Source organism: Alligator sinensis, unplaced genomic scaffold (assembly GCF_000455745.1).
Source record: "Alligator sinensis unplaced genomic scaffold, ASM45574v1 scaffold1472_1, whole genome shotgun sequence".
NCBI classification, from domain to species: domain Eukaryota; kingdom Metazoa; phylum Chordata; order Crocodylia; family Alligatoridae; genus Alligator; species Alligator sinensis.
The window spans coordinates 390,941-412,631 of NW_005842990.1; the positions used below are offsets into that span (position 1 = coordinate 390,941).

The 21,691-nt window shown below is 42.9% G+C and overlaps 1 protein-coding gene across 1 annotated transcript in view; it reads right to left on the reverse strand.

Moving 5' to 3' along the window:
• Positions 1-21,691, reverse strand: part of CUX1 (cut like homeobox 1) — a 359,047-nt gene that overhangs the window by 270,028 nt on the left and 67,328 nt on the right. The window contains 1 exon segment of the mRNA XM_006036637.2: positions 12,555-12,665. Coding sequence (XP_006036699.1) covers positions 12,555-12,665 — 111 coding nt within the window.

A 21,691-nucleotide genomic window follows, 5' to 3' on the forward strand; every position in this document is an offset into this window, starting at 1 on the left:
CCCTGCTGCAGTGGGGGAAGAATTTAATTAAGACCGTTTTCTAATAATTAGTTTCTATACATGGAAAATTATAACAAATGTATACATTTTCTGTGCACAGAATCTAATTATTGGAGAGATGTTTTATATTCAAACTTGTCGTAGATTCAGGTAAGTAATTCCTTGAGGCACCCTAAACTCTTTTTTTTTTATATCAGAATTCCACCTTTCTTTAAGGTTGTTTTTTCTGAAGCCTTGGATTAAGATTTACTCACATCTTGTCAGTTTTAAAAAACAGGTTTTTTGGTTTTCATTTTTTGTTTGTGATAAACACTTGAAAGAAAAATGATATGGGGGTATTTGGATGGCAATAAGAGGGAAAGTGTATTTCAAATAGAACTTCTTTGTTGTGTAACCTGTACGTAGGGTAATCTCTAACAACTAAAGTAAAGGAATCTTTTTTACTAGAAGACAGGTCTGTGCCCATTTGACAATTTACACATATACAGTGAATTTATGCACCCTATACTTCACTGTGATGTATGAAACCAAAGTAAATATTCCATAAAAATGGATCTTCTTAAAATCCTACTAAATCCAAAGATATATCTACCTTTCAATATCTTCCATTTATCTAGTAAGAATCCAGGCTACCCCTTCTTTAATGGTGGTAAAAGCAAGAGACTGTTTGCTTCTGCAAGAGTAACTACTCCTAGAAGTGGACTGGATTCAGCGAATATAATACATTATTACATTAAGGAATAACAGTGAGTAACATGCACTGAATAGGAGAAATATTGCCTTTATAAGAGGCAGATATGGCTTTCTATAGGTGGCAAGATACTACATTGTATTATTTTACTACTTTAAAATACAGCTATTATCACATTTTCTCACACATAACCCGTGCCTTTTCAACCAGAACCAGCTGGCGTCAACTGGGGACAATTTGCTCTCTCTCTATGAGCAAACCAGATCCCCAGGAGTCTGGAACTTGAGTTAACGCTGTCAGCGCTCCCCCACAGCCGCAGTTCTGCGAACCACAGCAGTAAACACCATCACCACTTGCTCCCCCTGTACAAGAGCTCCCAGCATGAGAAGAGCCACTCAGCTGGATGACACAGCCATAAATATCAGACCAAGCTGGTGCACAGGGCCTAACCCAACACATGGCCCTGGTGCACAGCCCTAGATTCAGCTTCCCAGGTCAGATCTGGCACTCAGTTCAGACCCTAGTATGTGGGGGGCTGATCCAACATGTGGCCCTGGACCTGGCATGCAGGGCTGGATCCAGCACTAGCCCCAGATCTGGCACATGGCCCCAGACTTGGCAAACAACCTTGGCCACAATGAACAGGTTGGACTCAGCATACCAGCTCAAACCCAGCAAGTGGCCCCCACACATGGTGTGCAGGCTTGGACTTTGCAAGCTGAGGTGGCCCGCAGGTCCCACCTGGCATGCAGGGCCAGCAGCAGGCTTGAGAGCAGGCTCACCTTCTTATCTGCTGCTCCTCAGTTTCTACAAGAAATATTTTTCTCCCGTTCAACCTGCCTCTCAAAAATAAGGTGTGCATTATATACAGGTATTCAAGAAAATATGTTATTTAATACCGGGTAGGGTTAATGTGTGTCAGAAATACTATGGCTGCCTAAACAGAGAACCTAGGAAAGTACAGCTAAGAACTATTACATCTTCTGTACAACCCAAACCCTTGCAATATCTTCTGTAGTGCATTTAACTCCTTCAGTCACAAGAAAGTGAAGGTGATGGCAAAAAGATCTTTATCAAACATCATAAAAGGTACTGAATTATTTTATGATTAACAAATATCCTTTAGAAATTCTACCAGGTAGGAAACTGCAGATTCAAAATAAAGATTCAAAACACTATTTTTAAGTACCCTTGAATAAGGGGTCTCCGTTACAAGGTTAAAGTTTCTTCATCTCCTAGTTATACTGAACCCAACTGTTAACTGACACTTTCAGTTGGCACATCTATAAAATGCTACATATCTCTGAAAAGAGGCTCTGAGATAACATACTAAAATCATGCCGCTCCTGCAAAAAGCCCATATATGACAGCAAACTACCAGAGATGTCTCTGGCATTAAAAACAAAATCTGTTAGATAACAGCCTTCGGTAACAAAACAATTCACAATCAAGACTTTTAAAGTAGGGCTTCGTGACCTAAAGTAGTAAGCCACAGCTATGCAGCAGTAGAGATGTTTTCTAATTTCAAACCTGCAAGTACAAATCATATTTCTCCATTCTTATCTTTTGCTTCCTTAAAAGGAAACAATATAATCTTAAAGCAGTAAGAGACATGCAAGAAATGCTCCACAACTGACATTAACACCCTACTAAGCTTCTTAAATAATTACAGAAGTTATTAATTCTGGTGTTGTTTCTATGCAATTCATATTTCTAAAATAATTATTTGATAATGTGCTCTTGGGGGTCTTGAACATGGTAAAACTCACTTTGAAGTTTTTGGGGGGGTTTTAAACCACCCACTCGGGTCTCCAGCATTGGGAGCGCACATACTATGGCAACACTGACATTACAGCCAGGAGAGCCAAGTTTCTTATTCCACTGCATTTCCTTAACATTTGCTGTCAGAAAGTATTTGCGGAGGTCTGCAGTCAGTATTCCCTTTTCACATACACACTTAATGACAGAATCTGGGTTCCAAGGTTATTCCCTAATGTAGATGTATGTATGTTAATATACTTTTGCTATTCTAGGAGGGCAACACTGCATATTTGAATCAGATTTACTCATCTTGGTGGATATAACCAGCTAGCCTGATTTCTAAGTATATCGGTTGTTTCCAGATTCTTTTCAAAGCCTCTCTGTCAATGAGAAGGGATGGTGGGAGAAAAGGGGAGGCACAAAATGCCTTGGGACATTTACAACTGGGAACAGCCCCAGACATTATGGTACCAGTAGGGGCAGAGGTTCGCAGGCAGTTCTAACTCATTTCACATTTAGGGCCTGTAAACAGGATAACAATTCTGCGACCACAGATAAAATACTTTGACTTTCCATACTTTTTCCTCCTATCCATGCCAAGGAAACTGAGCAACAATTTCTGCAAGCTAGGAACTATCCAATCGGGTATGCTCTTAGTTTGGTTTAGTTTTAAATCAAGGAGTATCCTCTCATCTCAAACACATGCTATAGATTTTCAATTGTTTATCCAGACATGGTATTATTTCTACTTCCTGTTACTTCCACCATTCCAAAAAGTCAACTATGGCATGCTGTTACAAGTTAAGTGATTAACAGTGATTTATCCTTGATTCAGTGATCAGCATGATCCTCTTCCTATTTAAGTAACTAATTTTGGAAACAAATGGATTTAATTCTTATTTTTTTTAGCTTAATTTGATAAGCTCTGACTGTGGAGACTAGGTAAATCAATAAAGAAGGCTGCAAATGCTGGACAGCAACAATGTGACAATTTTTTATTCTGAAAAATTCAAAGTCCTTACCAAATAATTGCATACACAGTATTTCAAACTTCAAATCAAAGATGATTTGATGTTATTAAAATGCAAGTGGCTTCATTTGTACTCATTTTAGTGGGACTGCAGAAGCATAACAAAATAGAACTAGCTGAAACCCACAAAACATTTGCAATTAATTTTTTATCAAATACGGGATTTTTAGTTATCCTTTAACCAAATACTTTAATGGAATCAAAACGTCTCACTCTCAAAAAGGCTACATAAAGCTGTCCATGTGTAAACACAGGCTTAGGAATATAAATATATAGTTTGTCAAAAGTCTGACCTTGTGACTTGTTTATAGTCACAAAATAAGAGAGCCCTTGTACACGTGACTAAGGGCCCTTGTATGAGTGAGGAAACTGTCCCTTTTAGTGGTTTAAATTGCTCTTTTTAATTATTGAATCACGTAAGTGTACACATTCGGTGGCATATTTCAATTTAAATTACTTTTTCACATGGCAAACTACAACACATCCCACGTATTTCAGTTTGCTATGCAACAAATTAATAGGAGGTGCACTGATACATCGGTCCGATATCGGATCAGCACTGATATAAAATATATCAGGAATTGGCCGTTTCAGGCTGATAATTTGTCTGATAAATGGCCCATGCAGGCATGCAGTCTCAGGGCAGCACAGGCGGCGAGGAGCACAGCCTGGCAATGTGAAGAGCTGCCTCCAGCTGGTAAGTCTGGTGTGGTGGAAGGCGAGGAAAGGGGTGTGAGGGGGCAGATCAAGGCCCCTGCAGGGAAGGAGGCATGGGGCAGGTGCAGGATGGAGAGAAGGCTCGTCCGGGGGGTGCAGGTGGTGGCTCCTATCACCACATGCCGCTTGGTCAGGAGCTGCTGATTCAGCGGCTCATCCGGTGGCTCCTGCCACTTGTCTTGGAGGGTGGAGGGGGAGGTGCATGTGCCCCCAGATCTGCATGGGGCAGGCTGGGGCTGGACCAAGCTCTTCTCGGCAGAGTGGGGCTAAGCTGGGAGGCGGCTAAGTGGGAGGCTGAAGCCACAAATTTGCCATAGCCCCTTCCCTCTGCAGTGGCATCACCTCCCAGATAGCACCCACCTGCTGGCACCCTGCCTGGGCGGTCCCAGGGAGTGCCGCCACCACGGAGGGAAGTACTTGGGCCCCCTGCAGTTCAGGGCCCATCAGCAGCTCTCCCCGCAACTGCAGGGAAGGTGGGCAGACTCAGGGGTGGGGGGAGAAAAAAAAAAAAAAAAAGAATCAGGCCCCTCGCTATCCCTGGCTTCAGCGGAGCCTGCCCGCTCTGTAGCGGGAGCCCTGGTGCTTCGTTCTAGCTCTGACTTGCCTGCACATCTGTTTGAAATGCCTCAGGTTTCTAATATTATAAAAGCCTTAATCTGTCTGTCTGTCCATAATGCTTTGTTCACATTCTGATTGCCTGACTGAAACAACCACTCAGAGTGCAAATACAGCATTGGGACAGGAGGTGATGGCGCAGTGGAGCACCGCCATGTTGGCGGGGACACAGGGGACAGAGAGGGCATGGGCCCCGAGCACACTCCTCCCATCCCCTTGCCACAGGCCAGCTCCTCTCCACCCTTGGGCCCAGTCCTCCCCCACATCCCCCACATTGTGCCCTGGCCCGGTCCTCCTCTCCCCCGTCACTGCAGCGGTGAAAGGGGGAGTGGGCCAACCTCAAGCAGCAGGAAAGATGGGGGAAGTGGGGGGACATGGGGCTCTGTCCCCATCCGCTCTCCCTCCCAGCCCAGTCACGGGCAGTTGACTAGTCGATAATAACAACACACTTATTCCATCTGTCCGGAGCACTCTGATTGATCGTTTCAAGAAGCGTTGTGTTTGGCTGGCAAGACAACCAGGGTGCTCCGGACATACAGCATAAGCCTATTATTATAGATTTGGGTCATGCCTTTAGCTCAGTTTATAAAAGTAGCAATGAAACCCCAGCCTTTACTTGGATGAACACCACCGAAGTGGTGGTGGAGAGTTGATCAGAAAACGTTTTCAATTATAACGAATACTGTCTAAAAATATACAAAAAGATTTTCCAAAAAAGTCAGTAAGCAGGAACACCTAACTAACCACATATATCTTATGTATTTCTGAAACCTTAACTGCACATTTGCATGTGTGTGTCTACCATATCTTAACTGCATGTTGTCATATACTTTCCAAAGGTAAATTTATAGCTACTGAAAAGAATTTATTTTGGGTCAGCATATGGCCATGACAATTCAAGAGACTCTATTCATGTGCGCATCTATTTAGTTTTCCAGCAACGTCTAACATGTCATTTACCAGGTCATATTACAGCTGTTTTCTCTGAGAATGCACCTATGCTAAGTGGTTAGACAGTGGATTTGTATGGGATGATTAGGATAGGGATGATCCTACCTCAGGGTGGGGGTTGGATTAGACCTTGAGAGATCCCTTCCAGCTCTATTTCTCTATGATTCCATGTTACTTTTGTTTAAACGCTGTCCTTTGTACTTTCACAGGAATAGGATCATAGGAAAGTAGGGTTGGAAGGGATGTCACAAGGTCATTTAGTCCAATCTCCTGCTCAAGGCAGGATCATCCCTAACTACACTATCCCAGCTAAGTGTCTGTCCAGTCTACTCTTGAAAACTCCCAAGGACAACTTCTCTAGGTAACTTGTTTCAATGCTTAACCATCTGCATACCTAGAAAGTTCTGCCTAGTCCCCAAACTAAGTTTCCCCTGTTGAGGCTTGAAGTCATTGCTTCTACTCTTGTCCTGTACAGCCACAAAGAAAAGCCCATCTTCATCTGCTCTATAATTGCCCTTCAGGTATCTGAAGACTGCATCAAATTCCTCCTTAGTTCTCTCTTCTCCAGGCTAAATAACCCTAGTTCTTTCAGCCTTTCCTCATAAGATTGGCCTCCTAGGCCTCTAATGATTTTTGCCGCTCTGCACTGGACTCTTTCCAAACCGTCCTCATCTTTGTTGAAGTGTGGAGCCCCAAACTGGACACGCTATTCTCAAACTCACCAGTGCCAAACTGAGCTGAAGAATCACTTCCCTTGATCTGTACGTGACACTCCTTCTAATACATACAACCCAGTATGTTGCTGGATTATTTTGCAACAAGAGCACACAGCTGGTCAGGGGTGGGCAAAATATGGCTTGCAGGCTAGATCTGGTGCACCAACTGATTAGATCTAGCCTGTGGGTGGGCATCTGCCAAAAAATTATCTGGCCTGCAGTGCTCCGCATGAGGCTGAGCCCTGCCTAGAGCAGCCCGCACCATGTTCCTGCCTGCAGCCACCAGAAAGCATCACCCTGGCCTTGGCCCTGACACTGGCCAGTGAGCACAGCTTCCCAGTGGGGCTGCTGCTACAGCCACCCAGGTGCTGCTTGGTACCCCTACCTTCAGCAGCTTTTCCTTTCTTCCTCTGCTACTGGGTGACTGAGTGTGTGGGAGAAACCAGGAGTTGGAGCTGGAGCCCCGTGCACTGGGACAGGAGCTACAGCTTCTACCCCACCTGGCTGGGTATCTGCTTCCTGGAATGCATCTGTGGCTTCCCCGTGCTACCTGCTGCCCAGAGGAGCAGAGACAAAAGGAGGAGGAAGAGGAGCTGCTGGAGGCAGGAGAGCCAAGCAGTGCCTAGGTGGCAGCAGCCACACTCAGAGTAGCCCTGCCAGGAAGCTGTACACACTGGTTGTGGGGGAGCACAACGCAGGCTACCCCAGGTGGGAGCGGGAGGGGGCTCGGTGCCATGCAGAATGCCGCAGGGACAGCTGCAGGCTGGATTGAAGGGAGGGCAGGGGGGAACCACTCCTGTACCTGCACCACCTGGCAAGCTCTGCTGCATGAGCCCCTGTCTTCCCCTCCCTGCCTCCCCCCCAACCACAGCCAGCTCCCAGGACCTAGCTTGCAGGCACACACCCACATACACACAATATACAAGAGTAAGACTTCAATATGAGCTATTATGCAATCACCTCTATCTACTACTCAAAAACAAATCAGGGCAAACATTTTTTTGAAATAAAATTAATGTTACAGTAGATGTTTGATTTTTAGTATACAATGTGTTTATCTATAATTTGTTAAACTGATATCTTCTGAAAGATTGTGTGTGCAGCCCTCAACAGCTCACCAGACCTCATTAAGTGGCCTGCCAACCAAAATAACTGCCCACCCCTGCTGCTGGTTCAGTTTATGGTCTATTGTAACCCCCCGGTCCTTCTCTGTATTACTGTAGCCAAGCAGGCATTCCCAAGCCTGTATTTGTGCATGCAATCAATTATTCAATCCCACGTGCAGAACGTTACACTTGTCTTGGTTAAATCTCATCTGGTTGATTGCGGACCACTTTTTCCAATCTAGCCGGGTCATTCTAGGTCCTAACCATATCCTGTGGAGTATCTGCAACTCCACCCATCTTGGTGTTATCTACATACACTCAATCCCATCGTCCATATAATTAATAAAAGAAATTAAACAATACTGGACCCAGGACAGAGCACTGGGGGACCTCACTTGATTCCTTCTTTCAACTAGATATTAAGCCATTAATGACTATAGCATGATGATCTAACCAGTTATTTATCTACCTTACAGTACTTTCATCTAATCTGTATTTCCTCATCTTGTTAATGAGAACGTTGTGGAAGATGATGTCAAAGCCTTGCTAAAATCAAGATAAATCACATCCAAGGCTCTCCCCCATTCACAGAGCCTGTCACCTTATCACAGAAGGAAATCAGTTTGGTCAAGCATGACTTGCTCTTGGTGAATCCATGCTGGCTGTTCCCAATCACTTTGTTATCCTCTAGGTATAGATTCCTTGATGATCTGCTCTATGATCTTTCCAGATACTGAGGTCAGGCTGACTGATCTAACTCTGTTGATCCACTCTCTAATCAGCTTTATAAAATACAAATGTTAATTTTGACTTTAAAAGATAATGCCAAACAGGAAGAGACAGCAATAAGTTCAACTGATCACTAGAAGAAACCAGTAATCAAAGTAACCAGTATTCAGAATTGGAGGGTATGCTCCTATATACAATTAGGATTCTTTATGCAGCAGTGCCTCAACAGTTCTGCAAAACTGGTACACTAACACCACAAGTGAATACTTCACAGTATTTCCTAAGACTAGTAAGGTCCACTCTTGTGTGAATCACTGCTAATCTTTCTTTTCCTCCAGTTTCACCACTTCTGTGTCAGATAATTAAAGAAGCCTTACTATGGTTGATAAAAATCAAGGTCTCAAGCAATCTTACTTATAAATAGAAAACCTTATGAATAAATGAAAGTACAACATTTTAAGTACAAATGTTGACAAAAAAAAAATTTGAGCTCTATTCTTACCAATCAAAATACGGTCCCTAAAGAACAGGGCATACCACCTTCTGAATCATGGAGCTGTCCAAACCAGCAGTGACAAGTCAGTTTCATTATCAACCAAAGTAAAGTAAAGAGCCCCATGGACTACAGATGTTTTTGCAGCAATCTCTATAGTACTCCACTGCATGTGTAGAATACATATCTCATACACTGGAACATATCTTGTCACTTTTGCAAGCTGCAAGAGGGCCAAACATGCTTGATAAATTACGAAAGGTCTTATTCAAAGCCTCCGAGTGTAACTTCTGACAAACATTTTGCTGTGACCAAACATTCCCAAAATTAATAATAAGTCTCCTATGGTATACCCCGCTAAGCATGGTAATCAGGAACAAGTCTTTGGTACTTTTGGGTATCAAGGTCTGGTATATTCCTAAAACCATGCAAATAAGAAGGATGTCCACATATATTATTATTCTAGCAGAAAATTGATAATCTGTGAGGAATGTCAGAAATAGACTCTATGGGATCTGCTACATCTGGTGCAGAAATACTAACAAATCTGGAATGGAAGCAGTCTACATTTTAATGAGTCTAGCAGAATAGGACTGTGTCATAAGTCTAGTCTACATACTAGATTACTAACAACAGATAAAGTGAAGCCTACAGGCATCTTGGACAATATTGTATAGAAAGCTGGGGACAAGCAACATCTACCTACAGATCTGTGGCAAGACCTGACTATGGGTAAAGGAAAGTTTCTGTAATGCACTAGGCTATGGCAGTACTGCATAAGGGACATACAAAATATGAAAGGAGACTGAAAACTGAACTTTGAATCAGCTACAAATTTACAGCTCAATCTACCTTTTCTATCTCAGGGCAAGGGCAGACCATTTTCACATCAGGCCACTTTGTCTACCTTAAAAGATACTCTGTATGCAAGCTTCCTTTAGAGTTGCTAAATATATATTTTGTCGTGTTTCTGTTAACACACATATTCGGAGTTTAGGCAAATCAAGACATATCAGGCAGGAAATTCCAGTACACAGTAGACAAGAAAGCTGTCTCCCTTTGTGTACATCTCAAGGATGGTTTCACTGCCTTGGAAAGGTTTCAGGACTCCAACTTGCAGTTTTGGCTACAAGCCTCCTCAAGTGATCATTATAGATGTCTTCTAATTACCTCAGGGCCTCCAGAGGCTTGGAACATCAAAAGCTATCTATTATTTTCTCTTTCTATTCATGATGCTAAGGCCTATGTATTGTAAAAATGATGGATTCCTCTGTATTTTTCTGTCAAAGATGAGCTTCCTGAGCCTGAATTAAGTTTTTCTCTCTTTACAATTCTTAACATTTACATTGCATAACACTGAAAAAAGTCCTCTCTCAGTAGGTTTACAGCTGGATGGCCAGATTGTTGAAGAACCTTCTGATGATACAGGCACGGTAGGCCACAACCTCAAATTAACTTGGTTAGGGAAGGGGGGTGGGGGGAAGGAGAATAAGAGAGGACTAGAGAAGACTGCTGCAAGCATAGTTATATACATTGTTCCCTCCTTCAAGTGTTACTTTAATTCTGCCTTATTTATTGATATGAATTACTTCTACATCAACAGTCACCTGAGGCAGCACAGGATGCCCTATTAGGTCTGTACGTCTGAGCTACTTCCTTTCCGTCTCTGGAAGCAATAATTGCTTCTCAGGCCTGCACCATCTGGTTACAATTACAGTTCAGATACCTTCTTCCATTTCTTTTTGATCCCACTTTATATTTTTAATTCTACAAAAGAAAGTTGAGTATGATGTAGGAAAGCATGTTCCTGTTCAGAGGCAGAGAGGAATGGAAAAAAAAGAACAAGTCACAGCAATGGAGAAGAGAGAGAAAAAGACCACTAAAAAGAAAAATCAATACAATCTTAGAGGAACGTGATCTAGCAGCTATGTACACTGGAGTCTGGTGGAGGTTCAGACTTCCACCAATTTTGGGTATGTTGTTTCGATTCATTGTTTTGGGTCTGGTCCATTTCAATTTCTGAAGAAAGGAACATCCTGTACTAAATTAGTGAAGAACTGTAGTCTATAAGCCATTAAAAAAATATCTTAACACCACATGATTAAAAACTGTTCACTTACCTGTATGCCTTGTTTATCTACTGCCGAGAACAAACCACAAACTTGAAAAAACAAAGTGGGAAACAATGTCTCCACAGAGCACAGGGCTTCCCTGTGAGCAAGAACTCCCACACAACCTACTGAAAAACAGTATTGGGAGCCCCCACATAATACATTTTATAGCATTTTTTTTTTGCCAGTAAACTTCTGCTACATAAAAATAAAGTTGCCAACATATAAAGAAATCTTTCAGGGACAAATAAGTCAGCAACTTAATAGGTACAGAAATGTCAGCATTCTGAGAAATTTGGGCTTATTTCCTTTATAGAAGAAGAAGAAACATGCCAACTTTGTAAGATGCACATAAAAAGCCTCTAGAAGCATCCAGACATCTTGCTTATTTTTTTTTTTTAAATGGTCCTTGTAATACAGTTTAGTCCTTCTGCTTATACCTCTTTCTGAATCCTCCATGGTGACTTACGGCAGAAAGAAGTTGCTAAACGAAGCAGATCAGCTGTGCCAAGATGTTCCAGCACCGCTGATCTGTTTCACTGGGCAAAACACATTGCCTGTTGTTACTACAGGTCAATCAGTGGGCGATGTATTCTCTAAGGGCTGATGTATTCTCCTGCGCACACCAGGAATTCCTGGGCAGAATCAGTCCCCTTGAGCCCCGGGGCACCTGTCCCATACAACAATTTCACTGCAAAAACTAAGAGTCCACTTTTCCACAGCCTACTAACCATCTCTCTCTTTCAGCAGCAACAGCTCTAGCCTCCTCCCCTTCCACCTGCTACAAAGATGGATGAAAAGCCGGGAAGGAAAGGGACCATAGTTATAACGTGAAAGGCAACAGTTTAGAAGAGCTGCCAACAAGGTGTTACACTACCAAATAATACAGGTTGGAGAAACAGTTACCTGGAACGTGCTTTGAAAACTGTAGGACTTTCCTAAACTGGTAAATATGAAAGAAGATTACTACAGATAAGGCTAATAGAAAGTGATTTTATATAAATTACACACCCACAACTTCTAAACTATAAAAAGATTCCAAACACTCAATTTCTCACAAGCTATAAATTTCATCCTAGATGGTGGCACTGCCCTGCCACCAGTTCTGTCACTACGCATCCACCAACTGCAACCTGCTTGGGGTGGAATTGTGAGCGTTCAGCATTGACCCAGTAGACCAGCAAGGTCTACCAAAAGCACTGCATTTTACTTCAGCTGACAGAGGTAGGCCAGCAATGAGCACTTTTCAAGTTATACAGTGATTATATGTTGAAGGAGTTGAGAGCTCGATTTCTATACGCATGCAAAGAGATAAAGTCTGGATTATCCAAGTTATGCAGTGTCCGAGTTTTGGATGATTATGAAACCAAGACATTTATTTCAAGTTTGATGTTAAAATTTTGATTCTCCAAAGAATCATTTCAAACAATCACAGATTGTTCAAGCAGCCTAAACAAAGAAGTCATCCTCATATATGCCCATCATAATTCAGTACATTAAATTCGAATTTTAAAACAATCCTGAGAATGCATGCACGCAACCTAATTTCTTTAAGACAGACAAACTTAAAAGAGCCTGCTAACATACATTATGTCAAGAAATTCAAATGACAGTTGAGCAGCTTTTCATCTTACCTCTGGAGTGTTTTTCTTGAACTCACGACTTTGCTCAATAAGCTTTTTTCTAGACTGTTCACTTTCATCTTGTCGGTTAGCCAATATTGTTGCTGTGGCATCAAGCTCTCTCTGGGAAGAAAAAAAATAAAGATTGTAAATGCAGCATTTAGGAAAGGTCCTACTTACTCAGGCAAATTAAAATACAAGACGTTTATACATGTTTTTCCAAGAACATCCAAATGGCTCGTTTATAAACCAACTGAAACAAAGATAACAAGCTCCAGAGATTACGTCCCCTGAATTAAATTAATCTCTACATTCTCCAGGATTTGGATTCCGTCCTGAAACCAAAAATTCTACTGGGGTTTTTCAATACCTAAGCTACAACAAAAATCTTCTTTCAAAAAGATTTATTGATATGCAACAATATTAAGGTAATATTAAAGACCAGCAACTACACTAATGCACCACAAATCCAATTGGGGAAACAGGTCTACATCAAGTTCAAGCGAGCTCTACTTAACTGATTGACATTACTTGCTTCTTTTCTGCCCTTATAATCTTTCTCTTGGTTACTCCGAGTGAAAAAGCAATGCTTAAACAGCTGAAATACTGGCTCCTCCTGCATGTCTACCTTATGCTGGTTTTATTGTTTCAGAATTTGGATTTGGGTCACAAATTGATCACTGGCAACACTGTACTCTTCTCTACATCACGTTTTACGAATCTAGAGACAAGTCCCAGGAAGACCCTTCTTCCTTTTCTGACAACCAAGTTATCCTTAGCTCATTCTTTTCGTTGTACTCAAAATTCATCCCCTTTAGATTAGGAAAAACTGCTGTTATCCATTTGCTGACTTTTCTCATTAGGATTACATGAAATTACCTTCCTTTCTCCAGTGATGCTTTATGAATGCCAGAATAGCATCCACGCATCCATACTAAGCACAGATGCAAATGGAGCCCACAAACTATTCTCAAGCTTTGCCCAAATGATTTCTACTTGGTTATCCACGATCATCTATTTTTCTTTACTCAATATTGCACCTTAAAAATTCTGCCACACTGAATTGCATGGGTCATTTATCAGTGCATAACCTAACATGATTACAATAATTCAGAGTCAATCTGTTTGCTTTTGCAGTATTCGTATGCTATATTGAAACATTAAAGCCTAAATATTCCACTTGGGTACAATACAGCATTCCCACCAAAGTCATGAACCTACTGCCAAGCATCTATGGGGACAATTTTACTTTTTTCTTAATTTTTAATCAATTTTCTTTCATTTTTCATGAATGTAAAATTCAGTCAAAGTAAAAAAAACAACCCAATAAAGCAAGGCATAATGCAGGTATAACTCCAGGGCCGCCTTCTCCATAGAACTCTGTCAGTGTGCCTCAGTCCTGGCCTGCAAAACCCCTAATATTATCTGCAGCAGAAACTGCCAATTTTACAAAACTGTATGACCGACTTAGAGATGTAAACAAATATTGATCAAGAACCAGACAAACTACCAATTTATTTAATTTGTGATCTATTATCAGGCTTGATCCCAGGTTTCTAATAGTCAACTTACTCCCTATTTAGACACTTAATTACAGTATATTTAGTTCCCCTCCCCCCTGCCCCCCATGAAAGTAGCTGAAACAGGTTTGAGATAACCCTGGTTGAATGTAGTATCAGACTTAACTGATTTGGGTCAAACTGGCTTATGCAATGTCTGTCCCAGACACCTTCTTGGTTGAAGTTAAATCCGAGTCCCCCAGCATCCCAGACGCTTTGCAGCTCTGGGCGAAGCTGTCTGCTGGAGCAGAGGAGGAGTGGTCCTGCCCTTCTCCTTCCTAGCCAGAGCACTATCACTGCTCCAGCTGGTGTGGGACTGCAGCGACTGCCAGGCTTCTCCCTCTCCTCCACACCCCCCTCCCTATTGACTCCCCTCCCACCCCTCTCCCATAGTAGGGGCCCCAACACGTGGCCAATCCCCCCGGCCCTGCCCCCGAAGCTAGCTACTGCTGAGAGGTGTCTGTGTGGGTCTCCAATTTCACTGGAACAAAGACAGAGAGCTAGTGGCTTGCAAGTGCAAATGCACCCTACAGATAAGAAGAGCTTGAAACTAATGAGAGAGATGTTTACTTTTGTAGGGCTTGATGGGCTGATAATCTTTGTTCTGACAAACAACCTGCTGGGTGCAATCTGTCAGTCTGAAAGAGGGGGCAGAGAAAGGTGTCAGAAATTACCTAGTTTTCAGTTTACAGCCTGAAGAAGCAGGGAGCCGGAGATTGAAAAGCTCAGTATCAACAGATGCAGGGTCTGGCAACACTGCCACCCTTTCAGCAGCCAGTGGAGAAAAGCATGGGACAGCAGGCAGGGTGGAGGTTTACACCCCTCCATAATCAGAGCATCCTCCCGGGACCTGGCCACATCCTTCCCTCAGCTCAGCATTGTGGAAAGGATGGGAGGGAATGCTCTAGCAGAAACAACAGGCGGGGAGCTTCTGCAGGCGGCTGCAACGATACCAGCCACGGTGGGGGAAAGGTGAGCGCTGACCAGCAGTCGGTGACCACCAGCAGCGACAGCAGTGAACGGCGACTGCCCGCAAATGCCAACAATGGTGTCGGCAGTAAGGGGGAGGGGGTGGCGAGCAGCGACTGCCCACAAGTGCCACCGGCAAAGCGTTGGTGGCACTTCTCTCCACCCAAGGGGGTGCACCGCCAATCTGAGGGGGTGTATGTGCACCCCCTACACGTCACCAATGGAAGGAAGGGCTGCTCTAGCGCCCCCCCAGGTTCTAGCCTGAACCACTGCAGGCATATACCTGCATTTCTGGAATGAAAAGGGAATGTCTATCTACCTCCATATCAGTTCAAGGTTTGCAGGTTAGACACACCTGCAAAGACTGAATCAATTCAGGCTCAGGCTTTTTGAACGTCTGTCCCTAGCCATTAAGAGCCACTAGAATGAGACAAAGGTGGTGGGTGGATTTGAAGAAACCACCTGCCATTTTTTCTTGCAAATAGCAGACTACAGGCAGTAACAGACCACAATAAAGTAGGTGAATTTGTAACCTACTGATTTTATGAACATACCATTGCTGTCCTGATTAATCTAGTTGCTTAGCATTTCTCAGAATCATGATTCTACAGGACCAGCCTAACATTTTACTGATAAAACAAGGTATAACTATAATATAACTTTAAAAATTTCAGTTACTCGCATTTATAGGCACTATCAAGTTGGAGAATGTACTAGACAAAATTTTTTTTTAAACATGCAGATAAAAAAGAAACTGCCAAGAAAAAAAAGTTTAAAGAAAATTCTGCACAATACGAAGTCCAATACATCAGGCTAGTTAAATCACTTTCATTCTACATACTTTGGGGAAAAGATCTACAAGCCAAGGCATTGGTTTTATCTTGTCATGTATATGCTATTTCCCATTACTTCTAAGATTAGCTTAAATGTAGATTGGATGGATGTGCACATATTTTACATGATTTCATAAGTCTAAGTTTTTGGAAGAGGGAATGATGGACTAAGGATTCCTTTTGCAATATCCAGTTAGTCTTTTTTTTCCCCCCTCACAGTAAAGAGAGATGTTCAATATCCAAGAAAAAAGCGAAATGTGATAACTACAGCTGAAGCCAGAAATGTGCTGGTGCTAGTGACTCAAATAGCAGCAACACAGTGCTAAAAAAAACCTTAATATTTCAACTCTGAAAAACGTTTTAAGGCAACATGTCCAACAGATTTTGGTTTTGAATTCTATAACATATGTGAAATCTATTGCAGAAAAGTGGGAAATACTTAACAGTTGGATAAACCACATTTGAAATTCATCCCAGTTAAGTTTATGCAAGAAAAAAAAAAAGAGCAAACACAAACCACTGTGGTTAAGCAGTACTATAAAGAGCAATATAACAGTTAGGCAGAAGGTTTCTAAAAAATATAAACAATCTGGTAAGGATGGCAACTTTGAAAACTGTATTTAAGAAACTGAGCAGAATTTAAAGGAAGAATAAAAAAAAATCATGAAATATGAGAAGAGCAGCAGATGAAAAAAATCAAGTCAATGCTGTATATTTAAAAGTGTTAGTAATGTATTAAAAGGAAATAATAGAAAAAAGTGGAATATTTTTGAAAATTTTGGTTCCAATTTTAAAGAAGAGTAAAAAAGCAAAGAATTCTTTCTAGTGCCACAAATCACGTTTAAGAGCAGCAGACCCAGTTTTGTGAGAATTTCCACTGCAAAAAGAAACTTTCTGGTGGTAAGAACTACTATGTCTGTTATTTGTATCACTCCTCAGCATACAGAGCATAGCCAGGGAAAAGAAAAAATGGCAAGGATGTGACTATATATTAGTTATCCTAAACTGCTGAAATAACCACTTAAAAACAGAAGGTTGAAAGTGTAACGAAGTGCAGCACATAGACAATGCTCAGGATTTGGCCCAGCATCTATGAATAACAATGGAAACCATCATGAATACTTTAGACACAAAAATACGGTTTCAAGTCTTCTAGATAAGAACTGAAGCAGAAATAAGGGTAGATATTTTAAAACGACTTTAACTGACACTGTCAGGACTAGTGAGCCTCAAATTAGAGTTATTAAAAATAGCCAATTCATTCTTAATTTCTTCCTTATTATCATTTACGCATCAGAGCTGCAAGGCTCATTTCTCAGGGAAAAAAGCCAACTGGTTATTTATTGGTTGTACCCAAACAATAATTCCTGAAGATTTTCCTATACTTTTAGCATATACAAGAACATCTCAGGAGAGTGTGCGACTATTATAGAATTCAATATAGTACACTGCATTATTCTTACAAGCAGATACCACAAGTATAAGCAGTGTTCACTCATGCCTCAGATCTACAAGTCTCCCAAGTAAGACAAATTTATGGCCCGCTAGCCTTGACAATAATTCTCTAGGCACCCACTAGGAAACTGGAGATTCAAGTTTATAAAGACAGAAAAACATCTGAGATTCTGTTAAAATCAGAGCATGTTAACATGTCTGAGCGCTCTCTGGCTGTCTCACAACTGAACATTTTCAACTTCAAAGATGTAGGCAAGGTTAACACCATCAGAAAGCAAACCAAAAAGTGGAGAGCTATGTGTGGAGGATTCACAGCCTGTGACACTGACATCTTAAACTCAAATCTGGCTAATAAACTTTTGGTCAAGAGTAAACAAAATTCACCCGTGTAGTGCTATATGTAAAAATGAGACACAAGCAAGCCCTATTATTCTCACAGATGACCCTACAAATTTAGGATGAACAGGAGAGGAAATTTAGAGAAACTTACATTACTCACATTACATGTTTTGTGAATAACTACATGACCATAAATAAAGAAGTTAATCTGACAGCTCTCAGCAGCAACACAGTCACGTTTGAAATGAAAAAACAAAAAGAAAGTATTAAGCTCTTAAAGTCAGGCTCCATTAAACAGAATCCTTAATAATCACCAGGGATTCTGGTTTTCTTCGATTTAAAAAAAAAATAAAGTAAAAAAAAAAAAAATCACAAGTTCTCTGATGAAAACCCCCAAATCCATTATTAAAATGAAACATCAATGTACATATATACATATATGTATCAATTCAACACAATGTTTTATTGATATATTTAAAATTTTAAAGCAATTTGGAAGCCTTCAAGTGCCTCAATCACTAGAGTGAAATAAATCCTAAGTACCTATAAATTTTGGCATTTGATTTTGGGTTTTTTATCATGGAAAAAGTAGAGTTCCCCCTGCCCCCTTAGCTCACCAGGACATAGGTCTAGGCCCCTCACTCCCCACCCACAGCTACCCAGCCCTGCTAGTGCCCCCCACTGCCCACCCACAGCCCCGTCACTGCCCCCCCACTGCCTACCCACAGCCCCCTGCTGCTCCCAGCCCTGCCAGAAGGGCCCCTCAGCTGCCAGGGCTTTGGGGCCAGGGCCAGGGTCTACAGCTCCCTGCCTCTGCAGCAGTGCCCAGTCCCTGGCTGCCACCCACAGGAGGTGGCTGCTGTAATGGAGCATGGAGCCCGGCTCCCCCTCCCCTACGGGTAGCATGGCTGGAGCAGAGCCTGTGCAGGGGCAGGTGCAGGCTGCCTGCTGCGGGCTCAAGCAGGGTGGGGCCAGCTCTCCGCCGCTGTGCCCACTGGTGGGGGGGGATGAGGGACACGTACCCCCGAGACCTCTGTATGGGGTGGATGCAGGCTCCTTGCCCTGCTGCCCTCCTCCTGGGGCCTCCACAGCCCAGCAGGCACGACAGGGCAGAGCGGGGCCAGGCAGGGAAGCTTGTTGCAGGCGCTGCAAGCCCCACACTGCCCTGGTGACGTGCCCCGGCCACCTCAGACCAATGGGGGCAGCAACATGGGGTTGTTTCCTTCACCTTCACAGCTCTGGGGCGGAAACGGGGTGTATTGACAGGGCAGCGCAGAGCTCGCAGTGGCCACAAAGAGTTCCCCTGCCAGCCTGCAGAGAGGTCTTTGCAAAAGAGCAAAACCCACATGTTTCTCTGTTAAAATGAAAAATCCGCATTTTTATCAGGTATAAGGGAGAAAGCCCCGTGCTTTTTTGCCATGGGAAAGAGAAAACCTGGATCCCTGATAATCACTATCAAATATTTCTTATCCCATACTAGAAATACATCACGTAAACTTACGAAGTTAATTTGACATCCACTGTAGTTACACAAATCAAATTCACGATGAACTTGTGTGGGTCGTGCAACTATTGTACTTGCAATACAAAACTGTATTGTAATTATGTACTTCCACTATAATCTTATTGCAATTAGGCTTTAATATTTTTCCTTTAAATGTTCACCTGACATTGGAAAATAAATAAATAAAAGCAATCACACACCCTGATATTGCAGGCCACTTACAGCCCCAACTATCAGTCTAAAAATGAAGCAATCTATGTACGTTTTCAGCTCCGAGCCCTAAAGCCTAGGCATGCTATGATCTCTGTGACTGCAGAGGGTATCTTTACTAATATTATGTGTCATGTCTGTCAGAGGCCTAACTCACCTGCTTGATTTCCTCGCTAGCTGCCACACAGCTAATCAGAGCTCCCAGCTGCAGGAGTGCATGGTGCACTCTCCCAGCTGGGAGCCCCAATCAGCTAACTGGGCTCCCAGCCATGGAGCACAGGGAGACACGCTTGCGACTTGCCAATGGAGGGGTTGGGCTCCTCCTGAACTGGAAATATGGCACAATGGGATCCCACAGTTGCAAAACACTGAAGTTTTGTTTAATATCTTTGAAGTGCTGGTTTTGCACCAAATCTATTGTAAAAATGGCGTTTAGTTGTATATCAATACATTTTAATTGTTTATCAACCACTGACAATACATTCCTGTAAAAAAGTAAAAATCCATACAATGGGAAAAATGATTTAAAAAAAAAAAAGATTTAATCAGGCTTTTGGCTTGCTGATTTAAGTAAATAGTTTAAGCAGACTTGATTTAAATCAATCCACACTGGTAGGCTTAGGGTCTCCCCTGCCTGACGACACTCCCACCACCATTGCCTGGCACCTCTGCAAGGAAGTAAGCACAGTAAGAAATAAATTGGTGTTTTGAAATAGCGTGATGCTAAATTTACCAAAGTTATGAAGGGATGCCTCTAGTTAAAGGTTGAGAACCACTACTTGAGCCTAACATTAGAAAAGTGGCATTCCATCTCAGTTTAGAACCAAAAGAGTTATTTCAAATTTAGTTATAAAAATAATTAAATATATACGCATACTATTCTTTTTCTAGAGTAAAGAAAAATCTCAGCAGTGCTCTCCCATGCAGAACTACAACAGAGATACAATACAATGGGGGAAGCTGGCTCCTCACTCTGGAGTGCACACAACTGCGTGAGCACTAGGGGTGCACTGATAAAGATTTTCTTGGCCAATACTGATGGTCGATTATTAACTGGCCATATGAGCCAATATTGATCCAATAGCCAATTTACAGAAATGCAGCCCTGCAGCTTGGAGAGCAGCATCCGCTTGGTAAGTCTGTTGTGGGGGTGAGGGAGAGAGGACAGATCAAGGCCCCCACGGTGAGGGACAGAATGGGGCCAAGGCAGGCCAGCCAAGTCAGCGAATGCGACCCCAGGAGCAGGACAGAGCTGCAAGAGGCTTTTCCGGGGAGGGAGAGGGGGCGGCTTCTCACTGTGTGCACCCCTGGGGCAGCCATGGGGGGGATGTGCCCCCCAGATTTGTACACGGAGCACGTGTGGGCCTCATGCAGTGGGCTCAGAGGGAGGGACAGGGCTAGGCTCAGGGTGGGTGGTAGCGGTGGTGGGAGGGTGGCTACAGCACCCCGTAGCCAACCCTCCTAGTGCTACTGCCGCTCGTAGCATCCCCGCCCGCCCAAAGCCCCTCCCCCCGAAGCCAGCATGGCCCCTGGCGCTGAGCTGCAGCCCACCTCTGCCCTGCATACAAATCTGGGGAGAGGACATGCCCCCCCCATGACTTTCCTGGACGTGCACACAGTAGCAGGAAACCACCTCCCCTCCCCCCCACTCCATGCACCCCTCTGGATAAGTCACCTGTGGCTCTGTCCCTACCCTGGGGTCATATTCACTCACCTGGCTGGGCAGCCCCTGCCCCACTTCCTCCCTCATCGTGGGGGCCCATGCATGCTGCAGCTGTGCACATGCCAGGGCATTTACTGGGGACATTATCAGCTACACCAGCCAAAAAAGCTGATTGCCGATAATGTTAAGTTTTCCTATTATCAGTGCCAATCTGATATGTGACCAATATATCGGTGCTCCTTTAATTAACACTACAGATCTACACTGGCATAACTGTCTATGTCACACAGGAGCCTAATCCCTGACCAACAAAACATATCAGCAGAGGGCCCTAGTACATGCACACTATAATGGCAAATGTGCTATTTTACCAGAACGGCTTGTTTTATTCACACTGGAGGTGGATTTACTACATAGATACAAAGCACAGACTGGTAGTATAGCTGTAACCACACTAAATGCGCTATTCTGGCAAAGAGCTGCAACACTCCTATACCAGTACAACATGCCTCAAATAGGTATGACTACACTAATAATTCCCTTTTCATTACCTTTGAATTCCACATTCATTACTACCACCTGAATCAGAAAGGTAGCCAGTACACAAGATGATTAAA